The 20,571-nt window shown below is 40.2% G+C and overlaps 2 protein-coding genes across 3 annotated transcripts; both read left to right on the forward strand.

Moving 5' to 3' along the window:
* Positions 1 to 1,355: 1,355 nt before the first annotated feature.
* Positions 1,356 to 2,169, forward strand: LOC115663361 (cold and drought-regulated protein CORA-like). 2 transcript variants are annotated; one of them, XR_008817833.1, is made up of 3 exons: positions 1,356 to 1,495; positions 1,813 to 1,929; positions 1,978 to 2,169. XR_008817833.1 is itself a non-coding variant. In XM_056317350.1 (3 exons), the coding sequence occupies exons 1-3, from the start codon at positions 1,390 to 1,392 to the stop codon at positions 2,034 to 2,036; spliced, it is 282 nt and encodes a 93-aa protein (XP_056173325.1). In that variant the 5' UTR covers positions 1,356 to 1,389; the 3' UTR covers positions 2,037 to 2,169. The 2 variants fall into 2 exon arrangements, 1 of the variants encoding a protein (XP_056173325.1); XM_056317350.1 differs by having other exon boundaries at positions 1,813 to 1,914; positions 1,963 to 2,169.
* A 7,251-nt stretch (positions 2,170 to 9,420) lies between these two features.
* On the forward strand, positions 9,421 to 10,431 carry LOC115675094 (cold and drought-regulated protein CORA-like). Its single transcript, XM_030597713.2, has 2 exons — positions 9,421 to 9,603; positions 10,091 to 10,431. The coding sequence occupies exons 1-2, from the start codon at positions 9,492 to 9,494 to the stop codon at positions 10,303 to 10,305; spliced, it is 327 nt and encodes a 108-aa protein (XP_030453573.1). The 5' UTR covers positions 9,421 to 9,491; the 3' UTR covers positions 10,306 to 10,431.
* Positions 10,432 to 20,571: the final 10,140 nt, after the last annotated feature.

A 20,571-nucleotide genomic window follows, 5' to 3' on the forward strand; every position in this document is an offset into this window, starting at 1 on the left:
TGACGTGAGGAGGGACGTGCGCGACTTTGGCATTCTTTTATGTGTGAGGGTTGCTTTGGTATTGCCATTAATGAAGGGCAGGCACAGCTTGCACAACGATACAACCCGAAGAGGTGACCTCAATACTTCGGCCAATTGCATACCAAAAGATCACCAACATGCTAGAGCTCCCTGACAGCGTTTGGAGAAGATGAGCGAATCAAACTCCTTTCTTGCTAATAAATCTATCATCGAGTATGCATCTAGGCTGAAGAAGAGATCCAATGTCATCGCAAACAGAGCGGACTTCTTGATCGAAATATCGGTGTAGAAGGATCAATGGTTGTGGGATTGAAATTTAGCTGCGAGCAACATCAACTTGCCCCGATGCGTGCCTGTTTTGTGCGCATGCCATGATCTATAATTCTCTTGATTGGATCACAAATTACCATATATATCAACTTGCCCGAATACCCTCCGGTTGAGGCATGAATGATTATCATTCTTAATTTCAGTATAGGGTTGGACGTTGATGGTCTAAATATCAAGTGCCAAATATATATCACATGCCATGCCTATAATACTTGACTTTAAGTTGTAGCTCAAGCTCAAAGCCTCGCATTCATAATCTCCATTACTTATATATTTATTTATTCTCCTCACGTATATGTCTATATATATTTCCACTTTCATGATCCCTATATGTAGAGATTAGAGAGTTCTATGACTTTATAATCAGAATATCATTCCACTAAGGCAAAAGAGAGATTCTACAGAGCTGCATCACATGATAGTGAACTGCAAGTCACGAACCGATTTGCCACATCCTTCAGTTTTCCACTCCAACTATCACCTAATCACGCTATAGATGCTGTCAACCAAAAAGGAAAAATAATTTGGGGATTTTGGACTGTCTCGTTACCATCGACTTTATCAGTTAATAATTAGTAATTTAATGTTATCTTATCATAGAATTTATTCTGTTAGATTAAAGAAGTTCACAGAACTTAGTACCCAAATAAGTTATTCGAATGGCCACATGATATGAAAATTTATAGAGATCAATCTCGAAGGAATCTGGCCGAAGACATAAACAAATAAAGGGAAAATAGAACATATGTTTTTTTACAACCCACTCTCTTAAATCAATCAATGGTGCATGAGACTGTAAATGTAAGATTTTCTTAATACTAATGATATATATGGTAATTTGTGATCGCGGGTCCCACCTCTCTATACAGAAATTGACTCTTAAGACATGAACACTTGGACACTTGTCGATCCACCATCACCGTCCAAAAACCATCTGGTTCCACCACAATTCACCTTCTTGCTTCTCCTCCTTCAATAAATATGGAAGCGAGGTCACTACACAATCATCACTTGCAAATTCACTTAACTCGAATCGAAATGGCGTCCTCGAAGACTATTGTGCTCTTTGGCCTACTCTTCGCCATTGTTCTCCTCATCTCCTCTGAGGTCTCGGCACGGGAACTCGCCCAGGATACTCAGTCTCGTGAGTGTCCAATTCATCCTGATTAAACTCCGTAGTTATATCATTCAAACTTTATTTCGTTCGAATTAGATTGTGCAAAGTTTAGATTTCTACGAACTAATCTAGGTCGATCCAAAAACTACATTTCTTAGGACTGGAATCAAATTCCTAAGTAGTCAAATATGCACAAAACATCCAAATTCCAATATGCATGTGCAGAACATCGCGTGAAGGACCGATTTTTTTTCCGAGCTACGCAAGAAATAGCCAGCCTTTTCTTATTTCGTCCAATGAAAACAGATGTATTAGCATGTTAATGGTTTCCCAATTCATTGTAGAGGAGAGTGTGGAGGAGGCTAACTACGGTCACGGATATGGACCTGGCTACGGCCACGGTGGTGGTGGCAGCTATGGCCACGGTGGAGGTGGTCGTGGTGGAGGTGGTGGAGGCGGTCGTGGTGGAGGCGGCCACGGCGGTCGTGGTGGAGGCGGTCGTGGTGGAGGTGGCCACGGCGGTCATGGTGGTCACCCTCCAGAAGAAACTGAAGATGTCAAGAATTAGATGATGCATGGATTCTTGTTGATCCGCCCCCTATGTTGCGCTACTTTATGTTGGAATGTAATGTATCCTGTAACTCCTAAAAGCTTAAAGCTCTCGTGTATGGTTGAATAAATGGTGAATCCACCTTTATGAACAGCTCTAGAGAAATCTAGCCTCCAATCGATATATGAAGTTCTCGTCATAACTAGTTTTCTTTAAGTGAATGGCATAGCGGAAGTCATATCATGACTTGAATAATTAGCTTTCTTGACGAAGATCAGAAAGCAACCATATTTTTCGATCTTGGTTCTCAATATGTTACATCAGAAGTTAAAACACGTAAACCTTCACTCTATGAACTCGAGTGCAAAAATCTTCAAAAAAGAGATTATTGGGATTCTTGAAATAATAAGTTTTGGCATACCGTTCTCTCTCAATCTTACACTGCTCGAAGTTTTCTGTTCATATGGTCATTGATACAGTTCTAAAGGAGATGAATTTGCAATGTCGCCTCCAAACTTTACCAGCTCAGGTAATTTGAAGAACAATCTACGCATAAACTATTGAGGTCTGCGCACTATACATGTCTACTTTTGATCTGTTCGCACGTATGTGGGGGTACCGTCCATTGAAATCAGACTTTTGTGCACTACCAAATGCCCAAAACATTACAAACATACAAATATTGAAATTATTATGTTAATCTGAAACTTGTCATTAAGACTGAATCATTTTTTAAATTCAGAATTTTGGGAAAAGGAAAAAGTAACTTCACTCTTTTTAATCCACAACTGGTAAGACACCAACTACTCCTGTTTAAGCACATATATCAATCGAAAGATATGGACGGAGATGAAACCACGGGAGAGCACCGCCATTATACATAAACAAGATGTAAAGATATAGATTCACTTCCACATCCTTATAACTAGACTTGTCAAATGGGTGGATCAGGTAAAAATTATCCTACTCAAATTGACCTATTTAATCCATTTTGATCCATTTTCACGCAATACAAATCTAGTGACTCATAATAACCCATACCCGACTCATATTAACCCAATTTAGGAAAAATCATACCCAAATTAAGGTGAAAGCACAGACTAAGCGAGTGCAAGAAAGAGTGAAAAGAGAGTCATAGAGGTAAGTTGGATGTAAGTAAGTTGTGAACCCATTTAATACCTACATTAAACTCATTTATGACCCCTAGGGTTGAGTTTGAACCCATTTATAACCCATTCACTGAATATAACCAACATATTTAACAATCAAACCCATCAAATATGAGTTAATAAATGGATTTATGACCTTTTTTTTTTATAGATGTACTTATAAAGTGATCGACAAAATCAATCACTCATTTTTGAAAACGAATGGGAATTCATATTCCTTTTCTCGTGGATTCAGTATAGGTCCAGCTCTCTCGAGAATATCTATTCAATTATTCAAACTTTGGTGTCGGTAATTTAATATCCCGTGAGCGAGAGAATCGTGAAATGCATGCAAAAATAAGACGAATGCCTGCAACCAGTTCTTCTGGCCCAGGGAGAGTAAGGATCGAACATGTGGGGTGCAACAAAGCCCTTCTCGATCCCACTAGGACAACGGGTGACGTAAGGAAGGACGTAGGCATTTAATGTAGGATACAGAACGCACAAAAATACACCGACGAACGGGCCCTGAATATATTATTTCAATAAACTAGTACGTACATAATTCATCAAGGCGATGAGAGAGGGAGTGTTGCTTTCGCATTGTAAATGAAAAGGGGTAACACTTCATCCTTACGATTTCTAGTGATATTGATTCACGTTCAATGTCTAGGATGTTGTATGTTCAATCCGTTTGTTTCGCGGCAAATAAATTATTCGAAAAATATTTTCCTAAAATCAATCACTTATATGATTTAAAATAATTAATGAATGAAAAATATTTTCATTATCGAAAATAATTTTTCTCTAAATATTTTCCTGTACGATGAAAATATTTATTGTTCATTTATTATTGTAGACGATACAAGTCATCGATTTTAAGAAAATTATTAAAAATTATTTATTTTTCGTGAGACAAACGAAGTCTTGATTTGTAACTCTATTTAACTTCTCTGTTCATATTCTTTTCGACCCTTTTACAAGCTATCTCCATCATCTTTTAGCAGGAAAAGAAGATTTGGCAATTAGTCAACCGTGAGTAGTTGGGGTGCTATAGAAAGAACCCACAAGATATAAATGACTCGATGTGCCACGTCTTTGAATTTTTCCCCAGATTATGACTCGTGCTTCGTAGCAAGAGATAGAGACGTTACTGATCTCGAAGAATTTGGGTGGCAAATCGTCAACTTTCACTCGCCACGGCACTCAAGCTAGATCACAAGCGGGTCCCCGCCACTCGTTCCAATCTTTGACTCTTGGACGTGAATCCTTTTGGAGGCATCTCCTCCCGATTTAAGCAATCACAACCGTACAAAGTCAGGTGGGTCCCGCTACAGCTCATTGTTAGACAATAAGGATACAGCTCAGCAGAGATTTCCTCCACGATTATTTTCCTGTTTAGTCTCTGTATAATTTCTACTCCATAACAAAATTTGTTACTATAATTGGAGCCCTAGCACTGCTCCTCTTCCCTGTATTTATTTTCATTCGTTCTCTTACTCAAAAATATTATTAAACACAATATACAGGAGCAATTATGGCTGTCTTTAGCCGCCACTCTTGTTGCCTTAAGATATTAATTTTTTGAGGTTTTGCATGGTATCAGAGCTATCAATTGCGAAAGCATCATAGCCATGAGTTCCGATCTAAGTTCCTCAACATAATCAAGTCCTGCGACTCCAGCTGCTGTTAGCATCTCAATGTCGTCCAGTTCAACAATCTTGTCTCTCACCAGCCTCGTCATTCCGTCATTCGAAAATCTCATGGGGTCATCCGGTTGTCCAAATCTTGGGGTGAAATTCTCTGGGGACAACTACGTGGTGTGGAAAGCTCGAACCTCCCCTTCCTTCAAGCAAATAAACTGATTTAGATCGTCGATGAAACTCTGTCATGTCCTCCACAACAGATTACTCAAACCAATGCAAATGGTTCTTCCAATATTGTGCCCAATCCCGAATACGATAACTGGGATACACGAGACCAGATTGCTCTCGGTTGGATCTTAAGCACAACAACCGATTCAATTGTGAGTCAGTTATCTAATTTGAGCACCTCTCCTGCCGTGTGGAATTTCTTCTCTGCATCTTTCGCTGCCCAAAACAGTGCGCGAGCTACCCAATTGCGGCTGCAACTTCAGACGATGCAGAAAGGTAATCAAACCGTGACCGAATTTCTTCAACAGGCTACTTTTATATCTAATCAATTGGCCTCCATTGGTGAGATCATCTCACCACAAGAGTACCGAACGCATATCTTCCGAGGCCTAGGAGCTGAGTTTCAAAGCTTGGCTGTTGCAATTTCGGTTCACACTTAGCATCAACAAATGACCAGGAAGTCTTTTCATGGCCTTCTCTTGGCTCATGAAGCACTGTTAGAGCTCTAGGAACCACAAACCACCCAACCAGCTGCCTTCGTTGTGCACAACTCCAGCTTGGGCCAAAATTCCCATTCACAGCGTGGCCCCGCTTCCAATTTCAATAGCCCCAACTCAAATACGGGGCAACAGAGGAATTTTAATCCTCATGGATTGCAACCCAACTTTAATAATTCGGGCAACTCTCAGTACCAAAATTTCAATGGCAACAAAAATCAAAGACGCAGCAATGTGAGATGTCAAATTTGCAATCGCCCAGGACACAAGGCCGTTGCTTGTCACAATTGGTTCAACCAACAATTTGGGTTCTCTGGAGGCCACACGCACCAGCAGCAGTCACTTCCACCACAAGTTCAATTGGCTGAGATACCTCCTCCATCATCGGTGCTTTCTCCTGATGCCTAGTATCCCTACTCAGGTGCCACACATCACATTACCAACAATCCTCATTAGCTGTCCTTAGTTTAGCCATATCATGGCACTCAGTAGGTCACCATAGGTAATGGATCAAGTCTTCCCATCACTCACACAGGTACCCTTATTACCCATGATTTTCGCATGTCTAATATCCTGGTCGTTCCATCTGTCACTAAGAACTTAATTTCTATTCGTCAATTCTCTGCTGAAAATTCATGAGACTTTATTTTCTCACTGAACTGTTTCTTTGTGAAAAGCTGTCGTACAGGCAGGATCCTTCTCCAGGGGGACATTAATCAACCCCTCTACGCACTCTTATCGTTGTCACCTACGTCTCCAACATGCTTCGTTTCTCAAGTGGAGTCACTCACCCATTGGCATCGTCGTTTTGGTCATGGTACATTTCCTACTATTTCAAGAATCTTTAATAAGTCGTTAAGTCATATTCCGGTTTGTTCAACTTGTCTTTCCAGTGAGAGTCATAAACAATCTCATCCACCAACAACTAATAGGTCCAAGGTTCCCCTAGAACTAGTTCACTTTGATGTCTGGGGGCTTGCTCCTGTCACGTTGTCCAAAAACAATAAATACTATGTTTGTTTTACGGATGATTACTCTACATTTTCTTGGTTTTATCTTTTTCACTCTCGTGACCAATTTTTATCCATTGTCACTGTTTTCCTCACCTTCGTTGAAGATCAACTTAACACTAAGGTCAAAGCTTTTCAATCAAACCGTGCAGGAGAGTTTATCTTTATACCGTTTGTTCAATTATTGCAAGCGAAAGGTATTTTTCACAGGACCTCCTGTCCATGCCTACCCCTTTAGAATGGCTCAGCTGAGCGCAAACATCGCCACATAGTTGAAATGGGACTCGCGATGCTCTATTATGCTTATGTCCCCTATCATTAGTGGGACTTTGCCTTTGAAGCAACTGTACACACTATCAATCGGCTGCCCATATGGTTCTGCATAATAAATCACCATGGCAGATCTTATTTCATATGGTTCCATCTATTGCTCATCTCACAGTTTTTTGCTGTACAGTGTATCTCAATCTTCGACCCTATGCAAAGAACAAACTGCAACCACGGTCACATTGGTGTATTTTCTTGGGCTACCCATCAGGATACAAAGGATACCGATGTTATTCCCCTTAGCATCGACGATTCTACATTGTTGCTGATGCAGTGTTTGACGAATTAGATCTCCCTTACGCTCAAAACACTCTGCAATCATCTTTGGAGGCCGCCGCAATCATTCAACCGCTTATTTCTGCTGAGTTGTTTGGAACTCCTCTGCCATAACAACCCCCATGTGAGCCCTATTCTCCCTTTAACTGCGATTTGTAGTTTGCTAATTCTTTGCTGCAGAATCAGCGCAGTTCAGGTATGTCCGGAACCTCACTGCATGAACCCGCTGATGGGTCTCCCTCTCAGTTCGCAGCTTCACCAATCCTGCCAGCAGCTTCTCTGCCGAATCCACCAGCTCAGCTGACACATGCTACGGTGACACGCCTTCGTGATGGTACTTTAGCCCGCAGACACATTCGCACTAATCACATTTATGCATTGGCCACCTCTATGTCAGATATTGTCACACCTTCTTGCTTTAGTCAGGCTGTGAAAGATGCAAATTGGTGTGCGGCTATGGCAGATGAATACATTGCCCTCATAAAAAATCAGACCTGGATATTAATGTCTCCTCCTCTGAATTGTAAACCCATCGGCTGCAATTGGATTTTCTGGGTTAAGCTCCGTGCGAATGGTTCTCTTGAGCGGTATAAAGCTCGATTGGTTGCAAAGGGAATCCATCAACAAGAAGGCATCGACTACAATGAGACTTTCGGCCCTGTCATCAAGCATGTGACAATTAGCACTTTCCTCTCTTTTGCCTTTTCACGTGGGTGGCAACTCCGGTAGCTTGATATGAAGAACGCCTTTCTTCATGGTCACCAAACAGAAGAAATTTTCATGGAGCAGCCCCTTGGCTTTGTTGATTCTGCTCATCCCCGCTATGTTTGCAAATTACAGCAGTCTCTTTATGGTCTCAAACAAGCTCCTCGCGCCTGACATCAATGCCTCAGTGCTTTTCTGGTTCAACTGGGCTTCATTCCTTCAGTTGCTGATTCCTCACTCTTTATTCTTCATACAGATCAGCATAGTATCTTCCTTCTCGTTTATGTTGATAACATTATTATCACCGGGTCACCAAATGCGCCCTTGTCGGCTCTCATTAAATCTCTGCAGCAAGAATTTGCTATTAAAGATATGGGAGAGCTTCATTACTTTCTTGGCATTGAAATACAACGGACAGATCAAGGCATTATTCTCCATCATGCTAAATATGTTGTAGATTTACTTATGCGGGCCAAAATGACCGAGGCTCGTCCTGTTTCCACGCTGTGTATCACTTCGGCTGGTGCCCCGTCTGCTCATCTTGGTGCACTCTTCTCCGATCTGCTGCTATATCGCAGCATTGTAGGGGCTCTATAGTATCTCACGCTTACTCGCCTAGATATCGCAAATGCTGTCAACACAGCTTGTCAGTTCATACGCTCTCCCACTGAGATTGACTGGCAATTTGTTAAAAGGATCCTTCATTTCTTCAAAGGCACTCAACATCATGGTATTCTCTTCACTCCCGGCTCTTCTTTTCAGCTGCATGCTTTTTCCGATGCGGGATGGGCTGGTGCTACAGATACTAGTTGCTTTGTTGGCGAGTTTGGCATCTTCTTGGGTTCAAATCTCATTTCGTGGAGCTCCCGCAAAGAACGGACCGTTGCCCGATCCAATACTGAACTGAGTTCAAGTGTCTTGCTAACACCACTGCAGAACTTATCTGGATAGAAGCTTTGCTGCACGATCTTCATGTTCGTCTGCCCACTCCTCCTGTCCTTTGGTGTGATAATCTTTCTGCTATCTATCTTACTGGCAATCCCATCTTCCATGCTCGCACTAAACATGTAGAGATTGACTACCACTTTGTGCGCAAGCATGTGGCCAAAGGACAGCTTCATGTTCAGTACATCTCCACTCATGATCAACCAGCCGACATCTTCACTAAAGGCCTCTCCACTCTTGGTTCCATCTTCTTCAGATCAAGTTTATTGTGGCTCCTGCCACATCAGCTTACGGGGGGATGTTAGACAACAAGGCTACAGCTCAGCAGAGATTTCCTCCATGATTATTTTCCTAATTAGTCTTTATATATTTTCTATTCCATAACTGAATTTGTTACTATAATTGGAGCCCTAGCACTGCTCCTCTTCCATGTATTTATTTCCGTTCGTTCTCTTACAAAGAGATGTACAAATATATTATTAAACACAATATACAAGAGCAATTATGGCTGCTTTTAGCCGCCACTCTTGTTGCCTTAAGATATTAATTTCTTGAGGTTTTACACTCATATCTTCTTGTTTGACTCCCCACTCTTCACCCTATAAATAGGCCGCCCCAGTTGCAGTGTAACCACGTACTCGCTTGCACTGTCTTCCTTGAGATTTCTCTAGCGATCCACTAGCCCTCGACGATGAAAATGGCTTCCCCTAGGGTTTTTCTTCTGTGCGGCCTCCTCTTGGCCGTTCTTGTTCTCATGGCTGCGCAGGTCTCAGCTCGTGAGCTGGCTGAGGAGACTCAGTCAGGTGAGTGCTACAGATCTCAACATTTAAGTCTTCCTCAACTTACTTCTCTAGTTCTCTTCAGTTTGATGGAAAACATGGAATCGCATTCTCACGTTTGATGCGTATGTGTTTCCGCACGATTGTCCGTTGTGTAATCACTCGTGTTTGTTATAGGCAGATAGACAAATAATCATGGAAAACTATTTATAGAAATGTTTCTAACGAGGTGATGGACGACGTGAATTGCAAGACTTAATTATAAGGGGTCTGTCAACCTTTTGCGAGCTTCAGTTGTTCATGGTAGATTAAAAGATTATGAATTTTGACGAGATAATGTTTTACAATATCAAGATGTGGTGGTCATCACAGAGAGGTCAATGAAATGTTAGCATTATTAGATAGTTTCATATTAACTTAGTACTTTATGTATTCATACACAGTAAACTAGATCACATGTAATATGTTAGTGTACACAAATATAATCATACACGCTGGGTTTATATTTCAGAGGAGAGCGTGAAGGAGGCTAACTACGGCCACGGATATGGACCTGGCTATGGCAAGGGTCATGGCAGCTACAGCCATGGCGGAAAGGGGTATGGAGGCGGCTATGAAAAGGATCATGGCGGCCACGGCCACGGTGGTCACGGCCACGGCGGTCATGGCCATGGCGGTCATCACGGTGGTCACCCTCTGGAAGAAACTGAAGATGTCAAGAATTAGATAATGGACTCAATGGGTCCATCATCCTGTGGGGATTGTATGAGAATGTATGCCACGTAACTCGTGGAAGCTTAAAAGCTTTTGTAATAATGGTCGAATAAAACGGTTTCTTCACTGTTGTGAGCAGCTTTGTTGCATTTCAGATGGTTCTTTTGGTGATTTCAAGCACGAGTCGTCTCGGATGTCTACTGATTTTTGCATACGAATGAATGAAACCCACTGCAATTAGTGACGAATTCTGTCCCTTAGCTCTGTATAGCAAGTGCTATTTCTCGAGTTTCCCACTTTTTTTCTTATTGGAGACGTCGGATGCATGTAGTTAACAGAATTGGAAGTGAATGCACGGTTTGAGAACGTATATCAGCAGACATGAAAACTCCCCAAGTAAGTGCAAGTTATGCACGCACGCATGATTATGTTTTAATTCAATAAATACTAGCTAGGTATAGTATTGTGCGCTTCTTAGAATAACCCACCGTAAAATCAACATCCGGAACATGTGAAAGTACTTCAAGTAACCGTTACATCAAGTATCATTAATCAGGATTTCCAAAGAGATCATGTTATTTCCCCAACCCTGGTTTCAGGAAAATTCCTCCAACTAATCTTCTGATTAGTGCTCTCATTCATTTTGTTATGTGGTGATAATGTTTATAATATCATGACTTGTAAGGTGAACCCACAAATCAAAGGTACAAGCAAAGGATTTTTCCTTTAATCAAGGACCAAAGAAAATATAGCCCACCACCCGCCTGGGTGGCACTGCTGGAGCGCGCACTCTTCCTCTCGCAAAAGGTTGAGTGTTCGAATCCCGGGTGCCGCAGGGTGACTTAACCGGTGCACGTGTGTGGTGGCTAGCACGTGTCGCCCCCAGGGTTTACCTCCCGGCTGTCGGCCGTGCGGGGGTTCCCTGGGTCATCAAAAAAAAAGAAAAAAAAAGAAAAAGAAAATATAGCCCTTTGTATATTGCCCTATGGTGGTTTGTCTCTAGCTCAATATAAAACCAGAAAGGGACATTAAGGTACAAAAGTCTTCTTGTTTACTCAGTCTATCACGTGTGTCTCCAATCGAAATAAAGTTGTAGTTTAGAAATGAAAAACGGTACATGCATGCATTTCTACTCAACCTATATATCCTTCTGTTATTATATATTATGGGTACTCTTTCTTTGTTTTCTTTTTTCTAAGAAAGTAAAATTAGGATGTGAGAAACAGCGAAGCAATGATTGTATAGCTAATGTTTATGTCGAGCCAATTCTTTTTTTAAACTAGGAACACCTAAATTTTGAAAAAAAAAACCTACTTTTGAATTAAAATCTTGAATTCTTGATGTTTGCGTGTTGCTTTCAACTGAATAATTTAGATTGCCATTTTGTAAGATCATTACCTAATCCTATAGAAATAAAGGAAGTTAAGTTGACTGAATCAAGTCGCACAACTTTATCCACAGACACCACGGTGCTTTACTTGTATGTACATGTTTGGGATACCAATCTAACCCTAAAAGATAGCTCCAACCACAGCCGATAAAGTGACAAAGAAGTTAAAGCGATGAGACCATTTTTCAACAAGGAACCGTTCTATAAAAGAATTTTTTTTGGGACATCATGTATCTTGAAGTCATTGGTTGAGTATGCAATAATTTTAAAAGCATTGAGTTATCAACAAACGATACAAAATATACGTGTATCCAATATGGTCTGGTAATTGTTTTTGCTATAAGACTGATATTAGATAGCACATGTTGAAGAATGATCTATAATGTATGATCAAATTCATCGCACTATGGCATATATCGTAAATTATTTCTGAGGGATGTCATATAATTACTATTTGGGTTGTCATATGTCTGAAGTTATGAAGAACATTTAGAGCCCTTCACTACTCAAATTTGTATGTGTGTTTACATGAATGTGGTACGGTGGAAAGCGATAGATGGCCTAAATCTAAACCAATTTGCCACATCCCTCTCAAGTTCCCCAGTGAAGCTGACTTGTATGAACTTCTAAATCTCGAAGCTAGGATAAGATTACATACATGAATGTGGTACGGTGGAAAGCGATAGATGACCTAAATCTTACGACAACACGTCACTACCTAATCTTGGAGGCATTTTTTATTCATCATAATGTAAGAATAACACTGAAGGATTCTAATCATGCATTGAAGAACAAAATTCAATCATAATTAGAATCAAATGCGAAAAACAGGATAAAAAAAAAAACTGACCTCTAGCCATTGTTCAACTTTACTTTCGTTGAAAATCCACGGTAGTTCGACGTCAATTCGAAAGCGATTACGGGCGCACTCTACTAACCCAATCCCCTCGTGTACTGATGGTATATTACCGAATGAGAGGGTTTGCGTTAGACCTTGTGTTAACCCTTACGAAATGAACGTTCATCTTTATAAACTGCTTCTCATCAAGGCGGTTGTCGAAAAGGGCGGTTGTCACCGAACGGGTACGAAACGTGGAAAAAATCGTATGTAGATAACCGTCACTTAAAAGAAAAATGTGGGTCATAACCCAACGGATAAGTTTTATTTCAAAAACTATATCCCTAAATGTGGGATCACATTATAAATATAACATTCTCCCACTTGATCCCAACATTTTCATCATACGGATTACCAAATCCACGAAAACCTTATGCTTAAGAAAAGAAACAAGACACATGAATCATGGCGACATGTCCTCTAAAAGCGAGTAATATCTTCTATGTATCACAATGCATCTTATTCTTTTAATGTTAGCCCATATGTGACAACACATCTTAATGAATAAACCCTATGTTTATTCCAGAACCAAGGATAATTGTTATTCTCATAAACAACCGAATGTCTACACCAGAAATTGAGAATAACATTACAGTTGAATAAGAGTTTCAAACAACAAAAGTCGTACATACGACGATAAATCACATTATGGGAACTATTCCCATACTAGCCACATGATCCTTATACTTCATTGGTGGCATGCCTTTAGTTAAAGGATCAGCTATCATCAATTCAGTACGAACATGTTCAATGACCACTTTATTCTCCTTAACACGTTCCCTTATGGCTAAATACTTAATGTCGATGTGCTTACTTCGATTGCCACTTCTGGCATTTTTAGCCGTAAAAACCGCAGCTAAATTGTCACAATATATTCTTAATGGCCTAGAAATAGAATCAACAATTTTAAGCCCTGAAACGAAACTCTTCAACCATACACCATGCGAGGTAGCCTCAAAACAAGAAACGAACTCAGCCTCCATAATGGAAGTAGAGTCAAAGTCTGCTTCGCACTCCTCCATGACACGGCTCCGCCAGCAAACATAAAAATGTATCCTGATGTTGATTTTAGAGAATCAACGCAACCAGCATAATCTGCATCCGAATAACCAACTACTTCCAAGTTGTCAGTCCGTCTATACATAAGCATGTAACCTTTAGTACCTTGAAGGTATCTCATCACTTTCTTTGTAGCTTCCCAGTGGTCCATCCCTTGGATTACTCTGATATCTTCCCAACATTCCCACAACAAAAGCAATATCAGGTCGAGTGCAAACCTGAGCATACATCAAGCTTCCAACAGCAGAAGCATATGGGATGTTCTTCATTTGTTCCCTTTCTAGATCGTTCTTCAGGCACTGGTTCAAATTGAACCTGTCACCCTTCATAATAGGTGCTATACTTGGTGAACAATCTTTCATCTGAAATCTCTCCAAGACCTTATTGATATAAGTTTCTTGAGATAGTCCTAAAACTCCTCGAGTTCTATCTCTATGGATCTTAATGCCAATGACATAAGATGCCTCACCCATATCCTTCATGTCAAAACTCTTAGAGAGGAATTGTTTCACCTCATGCAACAACCCCTTATCATTGGTTGCAAGTAGAATATCATCCATATATAGCACAAGAAAACAAATTTTGCTCCCACTAACCTTCTGGTATACGCAGTGATCCATGATATTCTCTACAAAGCCGAAAGAAGAGATGATATCATGGAACCTTAAGTACCATTGGCGGGATGCTTGTTGCAAGTCATACATAGATTTCTTAAGCTTGCACACCAAATGTTCACCTTTACTAGAGGAGAATCCTTCAGGTTGTTTCATGTAAACCTCCTCCTCTAGTTCCCCATTGAGGAACGCTGTTTTCACATCCATTTGATGTAATTCCATATCAAAATGGGCAACCAATGCCAAAATAATATGAAGAGAATCTTTCTTAGACACAGGAGAAAATGTCTCCGTGTAATCGATTCCTTCTTTTTGAGTGAATCCTTTGGCAACAAGTCTAGCTTTATATCTCTCAATGTTGCCCAATGAGTCCTTCTTAGTTTTGAAGACCCACTTACAACGAATGGCCTTCGCACCATTAGGCAACTCAACCAAATCCCAGACTTCGTTTGATGCCATAAAACTCATCTCATCCTTCATGGCATTGTACCACAAATTGGATTCATCACTACTCATGGCTTGTGAAAACGTTTCAGGTTCATTCTCAGCTTCAATATTATAGTCAGACTCTTGTAGATACACAATATAATCACCAGGAATTGCTAATTTCCTCATTCTAGTAGATCTTCTTAATGTTGTATCAACATTCTCCTGAGGAGCTTGTTGTTCAACTGGTTGTTCAACAGTTTCTGGTAATTGCTGAACAACTGGATCTACCGGATGAATATCAGCAGGTTGTGGAACTTCAATAGTTGGTTGTTCAATAGCCGGCTGAACTGAAGGGGCATTATGAACAACAACCAACCTAATACTTGAAGTGGAAGATTGAGTATCTGAATGATCTTTCTCAGGAACAATGTTCTTCAATCGATTACTCCCACTAATCAAGTCACTTTCAAGAAACTTAGCATTTCTTGATTCCACAATCCTAGTAGTATGAGATGGACAATAAAACTTGTATCCCTTGGATTTTTCGGCATATCCAATGAAATACCCACTTACAGTCCCTGGGTCCAACTTCTTTTCCTGTGGATTATAGACTCTTACTTCAAACGGGCATCCCCAAACACGTACATGTCGTAAACTTGGTTTCCAACCCTTGAATAACTCAAAAGGCGTCTTTGGGACAGCCTTGGTTGAAACTCGATTCAGTATGTACACTGCCGTCCTAAGAGCTTCAGTCCACAAGGACTTAGGAAGTTTGGAGCTACTAAGCATACTCCGCACCATGTCCAATAAAGTTCGGTTTCTTCTTTCTGCTATGCCATTTTGGTCCGGAGAACCAGGCATAGTATATTGGGCAACTATTCCATTCTCTTGAAGAAACTTTGCAAACGGATCAGGTGCTTGTCCATCTTTAGTGTATCTACCATAAAATTCTCCACCTCTATCTGATCTCACGATCTTAATTTGTTTACCGCATTGTTTCTCTACTTCTGCCTTAAAAACCTTAAAGGCATCCAACGCTTCATGCTTATGATGAAGCAAGTAGAGATACTTGTAATGTGAGTAATCATCAATGAAAGAGATGAAGTATTTCTGACCATATGAGTCCATATCAGGACTACAAATGTCCGTATGTATGATTTCTAATATGTCTGTACTCCTCTTGGCACCTTTATTTGTCTTATTGGTATGCTTTCGTTTTATGCAGTCCATGCAAATATCATAATCAGTAAAATCCAAAGTACCGAGTACTTCATCATTTACTAATCTCTTAATTCTATCTATGGAGATATGTCCCAATCTCCGGTGCCATAGCATAGAGGAATCTTCATTCACAACACATCGTTTTACACCAGCATTATCATGAACATGCATCGCATTATAATAGGCATTGTCCTGTAAATTGACTCGAAAAAGGCCATCAGACAATGTACCGCTTCCAACAATTTCATATTTAAACAATAAACTGAAGTTTGCATCTGAAAAGTTAAAAGAGTAACCCAAAGGTACAAGTCTTGAAACTAAAATTAAGTTTCTAAAGAAACTTGGAACATAAAAGGTCCTTTCCAAATTCAAAACAAAGCCACTATTGAGAACTAATATACATGTCCCAATAGCTTCCACATGCGAACACATCTTGTTTCCCGAATAAATGCTTTGTTCACTTCCCACTGGCTTCCTGTGGTATTGAAAACCCTGTAAGGAATTCGAAATGTGGATTGTAGAACCAGAATCAATCCACCAAGTGTTGTGACTCACATCAGCCATATTAGATTCATAACAAACACAAGAGGTTGAATTACCTTTCTTCTCGAGCCAGGCCTTAAATCTGACGCAATCCTTCTTTATATGCCCCTTCTTTCTACAGAAGAAACATTTGGATTCCTTCTTAATATCAGCTTGGGGAGGTATTTTACCTTTCCCTTTCTGCTTGCCGTGACCCTTATTCTTTCCTTGTGTTGCCAAATGAGCATTTTCACCCAATTCCATAATCAGCCTCTCTTCCTCTTGAACACACATGGTCATGAGTTCATTAATTGACCATTTATTCTTATGTGTATTGTAGGAGATCTTGAAAGGTGCATACTATTGTGGGAGAGTGTTCAGAATGTAGTATATAAGAAATGATTCAGATATCTCAACCTCAAGGTTTTTCAGCTGAACTACAATGTCCCTCATCTTCATGATGTGCTCACGCACACCTTTAACACTTGTGAGCTTTATAGATGAAAACTTCATTATCATGGTCATGGCATGTGCCTTGTTTGAAGTCTCAAACTGCGCATCAATGGCCTCCAATAAAGCCCTAGCATTGCTATGCTGAGCGACCAAATCATGGATACTTAGAGATATTTTAGTCCTTATGAACATCATACTAAGGCGGTTAGACCGCTTCCACTGTTCATAAAGGGCTATCTCAGCTGCAGTGCTCGTGTCAGTAGGAGCAGGTGGTTCGTCTTTCCTTATAGCATAATCAATATCCATGCACCCCAATTGAAGAAGAATTGACTATTTCCAAACTTTATAGTTTTTACCATTCAGTATGGGAACATTACTCTTAAATTCAGAGAAATTCACAGGTTGCACAACTGCATATCAAACAATCATGCTTATGTCACAAAATTTGAGGTAAAATATACATAAATCATGTTTTACCAATGTAAAGCATGTCACAAAATATGAATCACATAACATAAAAACTGCCTGTGGGCTAAGTTTTTAATTTAAATAGATTCATATATATTTCATGAAGAAACAATCATAATATATTCCTTTCCTTAATCCCTGTGGGTAAATTAAGAAAAATAATATGATATTTCAACCTAATTAATCAAATTAATATAATGAAAATTCATGTGGGATAAAATTCATCATATTAATAAGATTAATTACAATCAATGTCCATTTTCAAATGTGATCCGAAGGCTCTTATTATATAATTTAATTAATTAAAGATGCTCTGGCTACTCTCTAATTAATTAAAATATATGGATCACTGGATATTTAATTTCATGCATAAAATATTCACAAATAATGCATGAAGGGAAAAATAGTAATTTAATGCCACCAAGGGCAAAACTGTAAATACTTCAGCCGATGGCAAAACTGTAAATACTTCAGCCGATGGCAAAACTGTAAATTAATTCGGCCAAATGGGGCAAAACAGTAAATAACGTAAGGGGCAGAAACGTAAAAGAGGAGTTCGCCGGTTCACGGGGTGCGTGCCGCGCCCTCGCCTTCGTCACCGCCTAGGCGCGTGCCGAGCACGCGCCTGGAAATGCCGCGCGCGTGGCCCGCACGCGCCTAGCAGTTGCGCGCACATGGATCCCACGCGCCAGCAGTTCCCGCGCGTGGGGCCACGTACCTTCTTCCTTCGCCCGAGCAGACCAAATTTTTTTTTTTTATCTTTCTTCATCGTTCCGCCGCGCCTTCGACCGAATGGGTCTCCTCCAGCAACCCAACTCAAACCAAAATAATTATTGGGTTTCAGAGAACACACCGGCGCGACCACATGAACCCAAAAATCGGCGAAAACGGCCAAGAAATAGTCTCAAATCAAGCAAAATTCCGTGAAAACACACAAACTCTAACCCACAACTTCCGCCGCGCAATTAGCCTCTGGCGATCACCGATATGCCAGATTAACTTAGGGCTATTCTTCTCCATGGCGGTGCGACCGCCTCTGTCTGAAGTCGAGCGGTGGGTTGCCGGAATTTGGCCGGAATCGGCGATTTCCCTCTTAGCCCCAAAATACCCGAATTACTGTTCATCTCAAAAGCCCCGAAAAATACACCAAAAAAAAAAAACGACAAAAAACAAGGCAGAGGCACTAAACATGCTCTGATACCAAATGTAAGAATAACACTGAAGGATTCTAATCATGCATTGAAGAACAAAATTCAATCACAATTAGAATCAAATGCGGAAAATAGGATAAAAAATAAACTGACCTCCGGCCATTGTTCAACTTTGCGTTCGTTGAAAATCCACGAGTTCGACATCAATTCGAAAGCGATTACGGGTGCACTCTACTAACCCAATCCCCTCACGTACTGATGGTGTATTACCGAATGAGAGGGTTTGCGTTAGACCTTGTATTAACCCTTACAGCATGAACGTTCATCTTTATAAACCGCTTCCCATCAAGGCGGTTATCGAAAAGGGCGGTTGTCACCGAACGGGTACGAAACGTGGAAAAAACCGTATGTAGATAACCGTCACTTAAAAGAAAAATGTGGGTAATAACCCAACGGATAAGTTTTATTTCAAAAACTATATCCCTAAATGTGGGATCACATTATAAATATAACACATGATCGCGAAAAACCATCTCGCTGAACTTGCTGGACTTACATCGACAATATTTGACTTTGGAATACTTATATTTCTTCTTCTTTTTTGGTTTTCGATAATTAAATATAAAGAACATTTGAAGAAAATGCACTAATTCCGCTTGATTAGAAAGAACATGTATGATTGATATGCCTCCCGAAGGATGAGTTATTTATGATATTTTTGTACACGGAATGTGAGGTTTAACCACTAAGGATTTTTATTAGATATGTAAGGCATATTGTCCTTTCTCTCCGATTTGAAGAAGTTACATCATATCTGACCAATTGGACATCACCTACATGTGAATTTAACTATATAAATACGGATGATGTCCATATTTATAGCTCACCAACAAGAAGATTCATCCAAGGAAATTTAGGAAGAGAAGGTCTCACTGTATATGCCCATGCCCAGTTGTTGATCTTCAAGAAAATTATATTATTTCACAATTGTTAATCAAGTCTCTACACTTATATCGTTGAATCGACGGTGGTTTCGTAGAAGAGAGATCCTCCGTTTTCCTGGATCTAATAATAATATTCCACTGCTAGCATGCACATGTTTATACCCAGTCCCACCACGAGCTCTTTGGAGTCTACAAGTAAGGTGAAATTCCGTGCAAATCATTATTCGTCACTAGCAAACTCAAGTCTTCCGCTTCAGTTTAGCTGAGAAATGGCTTCCTTTAGGGTTTTTCTGCTCTGCAGCCTTCTCGTCGCGGTGGTTCCTATGATCTCAGCTCGAGAACTTGCCGAGGCAAGTCATTCATGTCGTTGGTATCGCTTCCCCCAGACTTCTCTACATGGTTCGTACGTATGATCAAATGGCACTCCTGTTACTAACTCTTATGAATTAATTATCTCTCATCATTTTTATGATGAGAAAGCCCGCGATAGTCAGGGCATGTGATAGTTTGAATGAAATAATTTGACAGATGTTGCGACCTAACCTCCCGCGGTGCACCACTTAGGGGTTCGGCTAATGGATTATTAAGTCTAAGCCTAACTCGAGCCCTCCCAAGCCCTACCAATTCGTGACTTATGGATTCGGGGACTTGGTTACACTAGATTACTCTAATGCCCTTTCGGTACCTTTTCTCTTTTATTTCAAAAAATATTTGCAGGCGGTTTGAATTGATTTTAAACCTATCCACTAACATATGAGGTAATCATGCGGGTGTGCAACCAATAATAAAACACTCAATAATGCAAAACAATAATAAATTACAAAGATAAGGATGAAAACTTACCTCGAAACAACGAAAGCATTTGCAATGTTAGCTAGAAAATCACATAATCATCCCAAATATGATTTCGAATTAACATGCAATTCCACTCAAATATTTTTTTTTAGGATTTTCTTTTATTTAAATGAGAACTAACCTATATGCAATGTATGTAATGCAATTACTCTAATGTGATGACGTACAAAGAATGCCTATTCTAACGTGACACGCACTGTCATGATTAGGGGTGTGCAAAAAACCCGGTACCCGCCCAACCCGCCCAGGACCGCCCGAAACCGGACCAGGACCG

This window comes from Syzygium oleosum, unplaced genomic scaffold (assembly GCF_021117445.2).
Source record: "Syzygium oleosum isolate NSW1041296 unplaced genomic scaffold, Sole_v2.1 Sole_v2.13, whole genome shotgun sequence".
NCBI classification, from domain to species: Eukaryota; Viridiplantae; Streptophyta; class Magnoliopsida; order Myrtales; family Myrtaceae; genus Syzygium; species Syzygium oleosum.